Consider the following 14,017-nt stretch of genomic DNA (forward strand, 5'->3'; position numbering starts at 1 on the left):
CAGCAACAAAAACCCAATGCAGACAAAAATAAATAAATTAAAAAATAAATTAAAAAACAAACAAAAAACCTCCTTCTTTTCTCCATCCCCAGGAAGTGAGTAGGGGGAAAAATGATTCCTTCTCTCTTACAGATGATGGACTGCTCGCTTGGAGGAAGGGGTTTCTCTCAGGCCCAGAGTGTAAGCTGGGCAGACTATTCTGGCTCTTGACTGCCTGCGTGGTTTGTGGGCAAGAACTATGTTCTCGGCTTAGTGAAATTTCACAGAAGGAACCAGCCTGCCTCTAGGTTCTGTGAACTGTCTTGTCTAGAAAAACAGTGGACATACACCTATTGCCTGATGTCTTCCTGCAGAACGGGATCTGCTTTTCCCCATTTCCATCTGCCTTAGGCAAAGCAGAGAGTACAATCCTTATTTATGGAGGAAGAACACAGTGCTCAGAGAACTAAAGTGACTTGTTCAATAGCACAATTATTATTAAGTAGTCAGTTTTCTTGGAGTAGCTCCTGAACTCTTACGAAGATGTGGCATCTCTAGCTCCGGGCTTGACGTTCAAGCACCTAATTTTAAATAGATTTCTAAATCTTTAATCCATGTGGTTTTATGGTCTCCCTCCAGAATCTGGGTTCCTAAGAAAAGGCCATAATCTGTGGAGAAGTCGGGCTGTGGTCCTATGTTGAAAGAAGCCACTCCTCGGTTGAAATACTAGCCAAAACACTCCTTCCGCCTGCCTTCGGCAGGACATTCAAAGACTTGGAGGCTACATATAGGAAGGAAACCAGATTATATTCAGATCCAGCACCTTCTGTTTTTCTCATTTGCCTGGAGGAAGGTCAGGCTTTGAATCAGAAGTGCTCTGGCCTGGGAGGCTCACAGAGACTAAACCAAACCACCCCCTCTAAAACAACAACAAAAGAAAAAACCCCAAACTGCACATTTGGAGAAGGACACTTGGGCCATGATATTTGAAGTATGCCCCAATCAAAGACCCAGTGCGTGGTGCAGGGCTGTGGCTCCCACTCTGGGTGGCATTCAGAGTCACAGAATCCAGCACCCACAAAAGAAATCAGCTTCTGACACAGTCCAGGGATCTCCCAAGTAAGCCTTCAGCCAAGCCTCCACTGCTATTTTATTACATCTTCCACAGCCGCAGCTCCAGTGGCTGCTCTGCATTCCTTTCTCATCTCAGGGACACTGTGGGGACAACAACAGGGAGAGGAGAGCTGGGACTCCCTCCTCTGTTTCATAAGGACGATGATGGGGGAGCCAAAGCAGGTGCTGATTTTGCCTCCAGGGCCTACTTTTTGTTAATCATCACCATCGTACAGGGAGATTGTTTTAAAAAATAAAAACAAAAAAGAAGCCACATCTATTTCCCAAGGACCTGTCTGTAAATAAAGTCAGAGGAATTCTACATTGGCTTCGAGGTGACTTTCCCCACTGGTTTCAGCATCAGACTCTGGGTGTTGCTGCTTTTGAATCCCAAACTAACGACAGGAGAGGAGACGAGAAGTCTGAAAAACCAAGTTGGTCTTACGAAAGTTTCAGTCTGTGTTCTCACAGACATGCTTTTTTGGGTACTTCTCTTAGGGGGAAAAACAACACAACCCAGAAATATTTTCTATGTTTTAGCATATTCTAGCTGCTAGTAAATAGAACTGTGATCGCACTCATTGGTTTCATCAATGGTATACGTGCATCTCCTCGAATATGATTCACTCTTTGAAATCAGGCCAAACAGCCTCCTGATGGGAGTGAACTCCCTGGCACGGTGGTTTGGACGCTGTTTCCTTTCGGGCCTGGAGGAGGCAGTGAGAAGCAGATTAGGCGAGCATTCTGGAGAAACGTGGTCTCCTGCGGGATTCTAGCACAGACCTTGCGAGCGCTCTTCCACATATTTTTCATGTAGGCGTAGGTCACCTGGGGGTGAACTGTTGGCAGAGGGTGGTCAAGTTGCCGAGATGGATCAACTCCCAGGAGCAGCACTAAGGTTTTATGAGCAAGAGCCTTCAAAACAAGAGGTTGGGGTTATACACAGAACTGGGCCAGGAGCACCCCCCAGACTCCCACCCTACCCACACGGTGGGGACACTCACCAGCCTGCCACTCTTGCCACACAGGCTTGCATACTTGAGCCAGGTCCTCATGTCCTCGTGAGGGCTGACCACTAGCGACCGCACCATGAGGATTTTCTGCCAGTCCTCCACAATACGCTGGCAGCCCTGGAACGTCCAGAAGCGAGGATTAGACACGTGCTCTGCTATAACTTAACCCCTCACAAGCAACAGTGAAACCCACCCTGAAACAAAAAAGAGATTCATTTTTATAATCTCAACTTTCTCAAGTGAAGGGTACTGTGAGTGAAACGCCTCTTAGGAACTTCTCAAAATTCGAGAAGCAGTGCACCAAGAACTCTGGAACCTGAATCCTGGCCCGTCCACTGTACCACCTATGTGACTTTGGACAAATTACTTAACCTCTCTGTGACTGATCTGTAAAATGGGATAAAAATGGTACCAACTTCATGGTGCCATGGTGAGGCTTAAATGAACTAAATTATTTAAATTTCTTTTCTGAATTGTAAATAATGTACTTTTAGCTTTAATTTTTTGCTTCAGTCTCTCTGGTTGAAGATGCCTATCACTGACAAAGAAATTACATTTAAAATGTATCATTCAAAATTTAAAAAACTAATTAAGTGTAAAAAAAATTGAAATAATTAAATTTTCAATTGATGTTGTTTGTAAGTTGGTGGTGTTTATATTTCTGAAGTTATCAGAGCCTAAACTTGCACTCAGATCTTGACCTTGTCTTTCCTCTACATTTTTATTCATCTCAGATCAAAAACTGCACATAGAAGGGAAAGGGACTCATTCATTCACACACATAAATTCTTTTAAATTAAAAAGAAACAAAGTGAATTAATCATTATCAAAGGGGCTAAGCTAATTTTATATCAAAAGACTGTTGAGAATAGAGCGAGCCTCTCCTCCTCCACCTTCCTGAGAATAAGTCAGATTCAGAGACAAACACCAGGGGAGATGGGTTTCTGATATCTCTCACTTCATCAGAGAGTTCCACGAAACCAAACAACGAGCTGTCCTCCATGGAGGTAAGTCTAAAAGTCTAGCGACAATGGTTGCAGGCTTTTAAACATGACGGGACACAATCTGAGACTGAATAAAGAACCCAAGGCAAGAAAAGACCCAATGCAAGTAAGGTTGACCTCTCAAACTGCCCCGCGGGAGCCACTGGCTGGGGAGTTCAGTTTAATTGATCGCAAAACGGCACTCTTCCAGCCTAGGCAGTTGGCTGAGTGTTCTGACAGCAAGCCATCCACAAGAGCCAAATTCCTACCACAAAGTTAATGCTGTATTCTTAGGCCTTGAACCACAATTTTCTGTCCTGTTATGTGTAACAACAGTAATTTGGAAAGTTAGAAAAACAGAAAAAAGTACACTGAGTGACTGTTTTGGTGACTTCTCATCATCTGCTAGTTTCTCCCAGATGCTGAAATCACTTGGCCCCTGGAAACCAAAAAGCATCTTCCTGTCTTAAGGTAGGAAAGTCATGAGGGCCTAAGATGATGATGGTATCTTGGACACAGTAAAGTCAAACACGGGTCCCTTCTCTCTGAGACTCATTTAATCTACCCCCTTCCAAGTCTCTATTTTGCCCACTTGTTAGAATGGCAGAAGATTCATCAGATCTCTGATTTGGAAACTCTTCACCTCATTACAGGCACTTAAAAACACCAGGGTGTGTACAAGTCAAGTGGGAAATTCTGGCTTTGTGGAATTCCTTTCTGGGGTTCAATGGACAATTTTCCATCAAAACATTCACTGGGCACTTCATAACTGCTAATAAAACATGTGAAAGAACTGCATGTGCTCATTTCAGAGCATAAACGACTATATTCATAGGCAATCCTTTGCCCAGCTCTTTTCCTTTCCAGTGGAATGTGCCTGGAACTTCGTGGACAGGAATGCAACTTGGAGTCAAAAGGCTCTGCCACAGCCTACTGAAAAGTTGGAAGCACAAACCTCAACTTGTCTGGGGACAGAATCTGGAATTAAGTGTGGATTGGGTCAAGAGGAAACAGCTTAAAATTGACGAAGGCTGATTATGACAAGCAGGGGGAAAAGTGGCTTCTGGAGCAGTGAAGGCTTTGCCAACAAACTTCTCCTCCTCCCGACTCAAGGAATGGGAGAACTGTCCTTTCCAAGGACACTTAAGACTCCTGACTCCCAGATCTGGAACTGACAGCTCCTCAAGCTAAAATGATCAGAATGTACAACGAAAATACTGATGGAAGACTTGGAGAAGTTTCTCGATGAGGGGAAACTTCAGTGGAAAAAAGTCTGCACAGAGATTATGGGGTGACTATGAGCTGAGGAACTGTAAACGGCAGGGGTTAGTAACTGAACACATCAGGCCACCCCACTTAAAGGGCTGGATGCAGGTGGTCAGCAGGTGGATTTAGAGCAGTGGTTCTCAGTGTCAGTCACATCCTGGAATTATCTGGGAAGGCTGAAAAGATACTGATCCTGGGTCTATCCCCAGAAATTTTGTTTATTTGGTCTGGGAAGTGGTCTGAGTATCCAGATTTTTAAAAGCTCTCCAGGGGGCTTCCCTGGTGGTGCAGTGGTTGAGAATCCGCCTGCCAATACAGGGGACACGGGTTCGAGTCCTGGTCCGGGAAGATGCCACGTGCCGTGGAGCAACTAAGCCCGTGGGCCACAACTACTGAGCCTGCGCTCTAGAGCCCGCAAGCCACGACTACTGAAGCCCACGAACCTAGAGCCCGTGCTCTGCAACAAGAGAAGCTGCCGCAACGAGAAGCCCGGGCACCACAACGAAGAGTAGCCCCTGCTCGCCGCAAACAGAGAAAGCCCGTGTGCAGCAACGAAGACCCAACACAGCCAAAAATAAATAAATAAATAAACAAAATAAATTTATTAAAAAAAAAAAAAGGCCAAAAAAAGCTCTCAGGTCATTCTATTGTGTGGCTAAAGTTGAGAACCACTGATTTTGAGGACAAGATTCTCAACTGGCTGGCCATAATGTCACTTATTAAAGATATTTTCTTTTGGGAATTCCCGGGTGGTCCAGTGGTTAGGACTCTGCGCTTCCACTGCAGGGGGCACGGGTTCGATCTCTGGTCAGGGAACTAAGATCCCACAAGCTGTGCAGTGCAGCCAAAAAAGAAAAAAAAAAAAAAAAAGATATTTTCTTTTCTTCCTAGAGAAGGGTAAAAGGAGGCCGAAAAAGAGGTCATTCTCTCGCAGCTAGAGGCTTATTCGGTGAGAAGCCTCTGGGTGTTCTGCCCTGAATGCAAACGGAACCTCTGTGAGGCTAAGCGGGGCTTTCTACCAGGCTCACCTGCAGTCTCTCCCACCAGATCTGGCGGATGATCTCCCGGCGCTCGGGGACAAGTTTGTACTGGATGACCTCCTCCAGCTCGGAGAGCATGTGGCAAGAAACCATGGCCTGATGGAAGCAAATCGCATTCCAACTTAACACAGCGCGAACAATCCGAAAGCCAGGCTTCATTTCAGTCATTCCTTTTGGTCCCACAGGCACGCTCTCGGCAGCCTGTGTGTCCTCACGAGCCCACTCTGCAAAAAGAACTGAAATGTGCTTCCAACCCTGCACCGTGCAGACGGTCCACACTCACCCCATACGCCCGGCTGTAGCTCTCTCCTGCCATCGCAGTTAACTCGGCGTCCAGCAGGTCCCGGGCTTTGTCGATGCACTGGAAGAGAAAAAGAGAAGCCCTGGAACTGAGCTGTGGACTTGGGAGCTGAGGGGAGGGAGGGCTGTGATTTTCAGGCTTCCCAACTAGCTGCAGAAGTTACCTGTCTCACTGAAATCCTAGTGATGAAGAGAAAAGTTCACTGAAGGAGGGAAGAAACCTTTTACCAGATTTGAAAGCCTAGAGAAGAGCATTATCTGATTTCTCAGAAAAGACAGAAATGTATGGCAGCCAAAACTTAACATCTTAGATGCCGGGTAACAAAGGAAGGGAAATTCGTGCTTAGAAACAGAGCCACTGTTTTCTTGCAGCTCGAGGACAACTTGTGGATCTACCTTCTTTCAACTTCTCCATGTTGGGCATATTGGTAAGAACAGACTGTGCAAGCACTCAAATGGCCCAGCTGGTTGTCTCTGGCTTTTAAGCACCTTGTCCTCCTGAGGGAGTGCCTCTGAAATTGGCAGAAGAATGCCAACCCTCACCATGTAAATGGGAGCTTTTGTGCCCGTGACGGGAATGACCCAGGTCTCAGTTCTCATCGTGTGAATCAGAGCTTGGGGCGGTGGGGATGCCACAGGACTGCAGTTTGAGTCTTCTCTGTTTCATCAATTAAAACCCCTGCACGTGGAGCTTTTCTTTTTTGAATGTTTAAGGTTAGTATGACTATGTCCCCGTCCGGTAGCGCTCAGGTCATTTACCCAAGCACCTCACCCAAGACAGTCGGGTGCCTGACAGGCTGGATGTGATTACCTCGTTATTTTAGCCTGCAAGTCAGCACAGGATTTCCAAATCAAGTGCTAACTTTCCTAGAAGGTAACCAGTGTGTGACACGCCTGCAGAGCCAGAAGAACCTCGTGACTGATTTCTGCTGCAGGAGGGGTGTGCTGCTCTCTGAATTCTCCTTTGGTAAAACAGTTTCTCTCTACTACAAGCAGTGCTAAAGCAACATGGTAAAAAGGATGCAACGATGACCCAAGGAGCCAACTCCAAAAGCAATCTAAATGGTAACTTCCAGAACACACGTCCCTCTCTCAGAGCAGAAAGTGGCCCTGGCTGATATGCTGGGAGTCATCTTCTTACCGAGCCTTGCGCTCCAAAGCCATTCTAACAAGGCCACAGAGCCAAACGCCAGAGCTGAAGTACAACAGCCTGTTTACACAGGCGCCACGTGCTAGGCGCGGACACGGTGCACGTGATTACCTTCCCGTTGTAGGTGGTGTGGGTACATGGAGGTTTGTACCTGCTGCGCCAAGGAGAAGAGGTCCTGATGCAGTGCCAGCACGGCTCTGTAAAATGCCCCGTCGTGGGTATCCCGAGGGATCATGCAGGTGTACTCCTCCATGCTGTCCCACTGACCTACACGCGTGCACACACACACACAGAAAAGCATTAGGGTGGTCAGCTTGCTGGGCTAAAGGCAGCATCTCAAACAGGCCTTGTCACTGTTACTTGAATTTAGCTTGGGGTTCAAATAGGACATGCTTGAGCCTGCTGTACCCGAATCCTGCAGAGAGCCTCTAGACTCTGTGAGGCTGAGAGCCAGTTTAACAAGGCCACATCTGTCTTCCAAACACAGGCCTCCACTGCTGCCCCAGGGAGTTCCATGAAAGGTGGAAGGAGCCACATAAGCACAGGTCAGGAGGGTGCCACGCAGTACCTCATTAACCTAGAGAATTCGCCCAGCTTTCTCTGGTTGAGATGGAAGAGCTTTCTTCCCAACCAATGGAGGATCTCACAGTTCAACGGTACCTTGGACATTACATTTCCCCCTAAACAACTGATATGGTCGTTATCCAGACAGGGGACAGGATGAGACAAACAGTTTGCTTGGCTCACTCTGGCAGTACCTTTGCCTCAGAGGGAGGAGATAAATATTTTAAGAGGCTCTGTTACAACAGAAAGATGGGCTAGGTCATAGCACAGTAGTGTCATATCAGGGCAGACTGGGGAAATGGTGGCATCTGGAAAGACACAGTCACTTCCCCTGGTGGGGTGAGCATGTATCAAATGCCAGGATTTCCAAAACCATCTGCAGGAAAGATACCAGCTTCATTAGCCGCAGACTGCAGGGCTGCTGATTTTACGAGGCCTTTTCCTGCCTTTCACTCCAGACCACTGGTGCATCCATTCTCTATGCCTCTGGGCAAAAGCAAATAACAAATGATGACTCCTCAGGAAGCAGTTTGGTTTTGAAAAACGTTCTGGATCCAGCTCAGAGCTCATGAAAGGAAAGGATATAAGCTGTGTGACTCAGAGGGTGAGAATGGAGGTGGATGTTATGTAACCTTCCTCTGGACTCCACAGGTGCAGCTTCCACCTGGGACATCCATGGGCCCTTTCCCCTCTTACTGAGAACATCCCTGGAACAGACACTGGGAATCCTCTCTGCTGGGGTCTGATGTCAGAAAACGACACTTGTCTGTGGGGATTAAAAGGAAATTGCTGCTTGAAAACACTCAGGGAGTGGGAGGAAGGTGGCTGAGTGTCGGGCAGCAAGGAGGAGAACAGAGAAAACAAAAGTGCCAGAATGTTCCTAACTGTTGGAGAAGGTGAACAGCATATCGGGGTTCATTATACTAGTCACTTTTATATTTGTTGGGAAGATTCTATGGTAAAAGTTAAGAAATAAAAGGAGCTAGACAGCTGACTTCTCTCATTATTCCTGTAGGATAAAGACATGTTGGTGGGGCTCCAGCAACCATACTGGATCATGAGGTGGCGACCCCACGCAAAGCAGAAACATGGAAAAAGGCTAATGATGATGGAGCCAGAAGACGAACCAACTTCACTAAATATCTCAGTGTTGATGCTTTGCTCACTGTTTTCCTTGGCCTCCCTGTGAAGAGCCATTATTAGACACATCTAGCAAAGTTAGTCAAAGTCATGAGGTAGAAAGGACGGATGGAGGAGGGAGAAGTGGACATGAACAGCTTTATGCTTCTATAGACCTGACATCTCTGCCTGCAGCCACAGTGCCGTACGTTTCAGATGCGAGCCCCAGCCTCACTGTCCTCACCGGGACCGGGTGCCTGGGAGGGGGGCCTTACCTAAACCCCATGCGGCTGCAGCAGCCATCCGGGCCATCTTGGCTTGGGTCTCATCAGTAACCAGGGTCCACTTTTCACAGCACTGCTGGTGAAGCTGCCCCCTGAAGGGAAAGAATTATACGGTCGGGTTAACAGATGTCACCTCCATCGTTCTCTCCAGCCCCGTAGATTAGCTGGAGGCTGCGGAGGAACTGGAGGAGAGGGGCCTGCCTTGAACCGTGAGCCTTTAAAGAAAAAGTACTTTTGACTGTGTGATATAATTGAGAAGTGACTGGCCATTTGTTGTCTCTATGGCCTGGTGGCTCATAATTTGTCTGAGAGCGAGTTTATCTAAGATAGGGACCGTGTCTAACTAACTAGGTGTGACGTGAAATGTGAACATCTGGCCCCCTTCATAAATATTAAATAACTTTTCTCCTATGCCAATGAACTCTGGGCTCTTTCCCTTTGGCAGGCCTACAGAGAAAGCCATCGGAAGAGACACATCTGGACATTCTTTTGGGTTCCAAGCTATAGGGAGAATTGGCTTTTAAAAGTATTATACCAATGGCTGCAGTCTGAAATGAAACTCAAATGAAATCAGTCTGCACAGAGGAAGAAGGTGCTACAACGGTCACATCTACCAGAAATCCAGATGTTGCTCACTCTCAGAATTGCGCACAACTACGTGAGTGTGGGTATGACCAGGAGACACTGAGATACGTATGGTGTTCAGCAGACTCTGGTACACAGAGCAGAAGCCCTCAAGAAAAGATGTCCTGTTGGCTGTTAAAACTGCTTCCCTCGCATGCTGCACTTCTGAAGGAAAGGAAATAAAACTCTGCTACAGGGCAAATATGAGCTCCTGCTTTCATGTGAGCTTCAAGACTCAGCTAGGAGACTCCTTAATCTTTCCTACTTTCTGAAAGAGATGCTCTGCAGGATGTTTTAACTTGGTATTGGGAGTGGAGTCAAGAGAAAAGGTACAAGTTCCAAGTGGCCCAGCTCAGAAGCCTCGTGGGACATGAGCTACACTGCACTATCAGGTGACATGGGGGACAGGGAGGGGGGAGGAGATAAAGATGTTGAAGGGATCTGGGCTGAGCTCACCGAGAAGCTGACTGGTGACCACATCTAGGAGAACTGCTCGGGGCCATTATCCAGCATCGTGGCCTGGCAGTCATTACCTTTCACTGTCTCTCTGCCACAAGGTCAAGAGAGCCAGGGACGCAAGCATTCTAGCTCAATACACAGCCAAGATAAAAAAGAGGAAGAGGAAGTGGGCAGCCATCCTGCCTTGTGCACTTACTGAAGCTCAGAGACAGCAGCTAGACGAACCTCAGTGTTGTTTTCCTGCCGTCTAAACTGAGAAACCTTCACTCTGGGTCCTGCTGGAGGTTGTCTTAGAGCAGCAGTTCTCAGATTGTTATGTGCATCATAATCCCATGGAGGGCTCCTTACACAGATCGTTGGGTGCCATCCCTTGAGTTTCTGATTCGGGAGGTCTGAACTGGGGTCTGAGAAAGTACATTTCTAACAAGTTTCTAGGTGTGATGCTGTGATCCAGGGGCCACAGTTTGAGACCCACTGGCTCAGAGCATAGAACAGCTCCTCCGGGCAGCACATTTTTTGCTGGGGTCCTGTCTGGAGGTAAAGGAAAGCGACATGATCTCTGAATGCTCCTTCCAACCCTGGAATTCAAATTTGTACAGCTGGTAGCCATAGGCAATTCAGCCTCCCTCTGCTGTTTCATCAGGACACCCCATTTCTGTGTCACAGGTCTGGGATTTAGCTTTCCTCTTCATCTCGAGGCAGGGAGCGAGTTCAGTGTGAAACGCCACAAACTGTTAACTCCAGAGACAAAGCAGGGAGCAGTGCAGGAGCAGCATCCTGAAAGGCAGCTCCGCCAGGGGACACAGACACCGACTTCAAGCTGAGGCTGTGTCAACAGTTGTCAGAACCTGGTCGGTGTACACAGAGGCGGGGTTCCTCTCCCACAAACATTTGTTACAAATAAGGATGCAGAATATACTGAGTCCTAACTCTCAAAGGCACGGGGGTGAACAAAATCAAATAAATAAAAAGTATGAGACTGTCCGTGGGGCAACTACTAGGAGGCTCTTTGGCACCTCTCACCGACACCAGGGAGGACTGGGTAAAAGGTCCTCCAAAACTCTGACTTCCCACCCAGTGCAGCAGCAAAAAGTGTAAGGAGCGTTCTTCAATTGGCAACGCCTAAAAGTACTTGGCTGTCTATGACCTCATTCCTGAGGAATCTGTCCTCAAGGACCCAGAGGCCATGAAAGGAACAGTGCAGGGAGGAGGCTGACTTAGGTTCAAGGGGCTGCAGGTGTGGCTGGGGAGCTGGGGGAGGGGGTGGCTGTCTCTGGTACTCAGCTCCCAGGGGCTGAGCATGGGGAGGGGGTCTTAGCTCACTGGTAACCCTGGATCACTCCTGAGGGCCACCTCCGGTGAACACCTGCCTCGGGCACGTTCAGGATACTAACCCAAAGCAAAAGCAATCCAGAAGTTGCACTCTAAATAGAACTGGCTGAATAAACCATATAAAAAACCTGCATATGATCAGGAAAAGAATTCTACTTCTTTCACCTCTTTTTAAAATCTCTTTTAGCCTACTTCATTCTTAAACCCCTTGGTCAGCATCACTAGCCGCTTATACTTTACAGGTAATTATCAAGCTGGAACGAATTCAAGAGCTCAGAGGTAGATGGCCCTGGGCAGTGCAACGTCAGGAGACCCGGATGACTCTGCTCTCCGGAGACCTCGGGCAGGTTATGTCAACTTCTACGAGCCTCAGTTTCCCAACTGTCACACATGGAGATTAAACAAAATCACATGTAAAGTCTCTTCTAACGCATCCAAGCCAACCCTACTTAACCCACCTAAGGACAGTGGTTGTCTCTAATTATGAAAGGCGGGGAGGGCAGGAAAGGTTTCAAGGATGGAGAAACAGTTCAGGTGGACCTTGAAAGAGGGGAGAATTTCAAAAAGTAGAAGAAGGAGAAGAGGAGGTGAGCATTTCAGGGCACTGAATGGAAGAACGCAAAGAAAAAAACTTCTGGGGGGCTTGGAGAATGGCCGATCAATAGCCCTTTGGTTAACGTTCAAACTCTTAACGTGGAGCATAAGCCCCACTTGATCTGGCCCCCGCCTAGCTCTCCTGCCTCACCTCTTACCTCTTTTCTGCGTCACACTCGACCCCACAGCCTTACTGAACTTTCAGAACCCTAAACATAATGATGTGCTGACCTCTCCTCACTGTCTGGGTCCCAGTTAGGTATCACTTCTTCCTGGAAGCCTTCCAGAACCTTCCAAGCTAGGATTAGGGCCCCTTCTGATATCCCACAGGCCCTGGGCTTCTCCTCTCCTTTAAAACTGTATTCACTCTGTGCTACAGCAGCCTGGTCGTCTGCCCTGTAAGCTCTGGGAAGGCAGGGGCTGTGTCTAGCCCCTGAGCTAGCACAGACCCTGGCAATGAGTAAGCGCTCAGTACGACTGGCTGAATGAATGAATGGGGCACTCAGTCCCACATGCGAGAGGAAGCTGAGATAATCTGCTCCTGGGGAGGCAGTACGGCCTTCTGTTTGTTAGTTAAAACTGTAGTTAAACTAGTTCATGACTGCAGGATGGCATTTTGCTTTAACTATTTTAAAAAACTGCACTTGATGCTGGAAAACGGAACAGGAACCATTTTTCCTTTAACGTCCCCTAACAACTCCCCAGGCCAAGATGCAGGCAAGTGTTCTAAACCAAGCATTACTGTCACTTCTACCTGGCATGCCCTTTCCCTCTCCCCATTCTCCTTCGCCTGTCTCCCAGCCGTAGGCCTTCCTCCAGGGAGAACTGCAAGATCACCCCGTGCCCCACTTGGGTCTTTCAGAGCTGTGTGCTCAGACCATTCGTTGTCCCTGGGCTCTCAGGCTCTAGTAACTGCCTGCAACGTGCTTGTCTCATCAGCCTCACAAAGGAAGAGGCCTCTTTTTTTGTGTGTGTTGTTTTTTTTTTTAATCTCTGGAGCCTGGCATAAGTGCTGAGCCCGTAGTAAGCATTTAATAAAGGTGAAGGACCTGAAGAAAGCAGTCATCTGTTCTTCTTTCCTAAAATCATTAGCAAGAGGTAATAAAGAAAAGAAAAAAAATCAAGGTTGCAGAGTAAGAATATGAAGTCTTCATCAGTCAGTCAAGGTCAAGAGGCAGAGAGAAAATAGATGTAGATGCCAGGAGCACACCCACACCTGTCCTGTCCCAGAGCATTACAAAGTTTAAGTTAAAAAAGAAAGAAAGAAAGAAAGGAAGGAAGGAAGGAAGGAAGGAAGGAAGAGAGAGAGAGAGAGAGAGAGAGAAAGAAAGAAAGAAAGAAAGAAAGAAAGAGTTTTTCTATTTAGCACTGAGACAGAACAGAGAGAGAAACATTCCAAAGTGATAGATGATTCCTGGGAAAATAACCAAGTGAAACAAAAATGAGAGTCTTAGATGAGAACTCTGGTCGGGAGAAGCATTTCAAATGCAACTCGGCCATCAGCCCGCTACAGCTTACCATTCCCCCAAGGCCTCGAGGCAGCGCATGCGGCCCAGCATCAGCTCTGGGTCATCCTTGTTGGTGTCCATTTTCTTATCATAGGCCACAAGAGCATCCTCCCACTCATGCAGTTTCTCATACCAGGTAGCCTGGATCTCCTGCCAAGTGGAAAAGAAAGAGGACTGTTGGGAGGCACAGAGAACACAGGGGTACATTTTTTTTAATCCACAGACTCTCTTTCCTGAGTGTGCCGTGCTGTATGCGTGACACTTCACCCATCACAGTATGCCTTGGCTTGGACTGAAAAGAACTTCAGAATATCCGGAGGTATGTTTGGTGACAGTGGGAATGCTGGTTCCTTGGCACAGTGATGGAACAACCCTGGGATAATCTGAGAGCAGATGTCAGGCCATGCTTTCCCCCCATCACTTCCAGCCCAGACACAGAAGTCAGCAGAACTCCAGCATGTGGGGATACGGGGATAGGGGAAATCATTTAGGACGGCAGGAAGCCCCAACCAGGGCTCCTGTAAGGATGCCAAGGCCTCGATCTGCTGGAATGCTGACAGTGGGCCACATGGCAGGGATGGCAGCTGCTTTCCTGATGAGGCCAGAAAGACCAGGCCACATCTGCATATCTGCTGGAGGAAAACCACTCGCTTTTTAAAAGCTCTCGATTCTCTGAGCTTCTTAATGCA

At 47.6% G+C, this 14,017-nt stretch overlaps 1 protein-coding gene across 1 annotated transcript in view; it reads right to left on the minus strand.

The window, feature by feature from the left end:
- The window catches only part of MTOR (mechanistic target of rapamycin kinase), a 120,815-nt gene that overhangs the window by 24,548 nt on the left and 82,250 nt on the right, over positions 1–14,017 (minus strand). Inside the window, exons 30-36 of the mRNA XM_082614800.1 lie at positions 13,339–13,478; positions 8,803–8,903; positions 6,996–7,111; positions 5,678–5,755; positions 5,383–5,490; positions 2,097–2,222; positions 1,876–2,007 (exon numbers count right to left, since the gene is read on the minus strand). Coding sequence (XP_082470926.1) covers positions 1,876–2,007; positions 2,097–2,222; positions 5,383–5,490; positions 5,678–5,755; positions 6,996–7,111; positions 8,803–8,903; positions 13,339–13,478 — 801 coding nt within the window. The remainder of the gene's footprint in view (positions 1–1,875; positions 2,008–2,096; positions 2,223–5,382; positions 5,491–5,677; positions 5,756–6,995; positions 7,112–8,802; positions 8,904–13,338; positions 13,479–14,017) is intronic.

Source organism: Mesoplodon mirus (genome assembly GCF_964341445.2).
Source record: "Mesoplodon mirus genome assembly, chromosome: 3".
NCBI lineage: Eukaryota > Metazoa > Chordata > Mammalia > Artiodactyla > Ziphiidae > Mesoplodon > Mesoplodon mirus.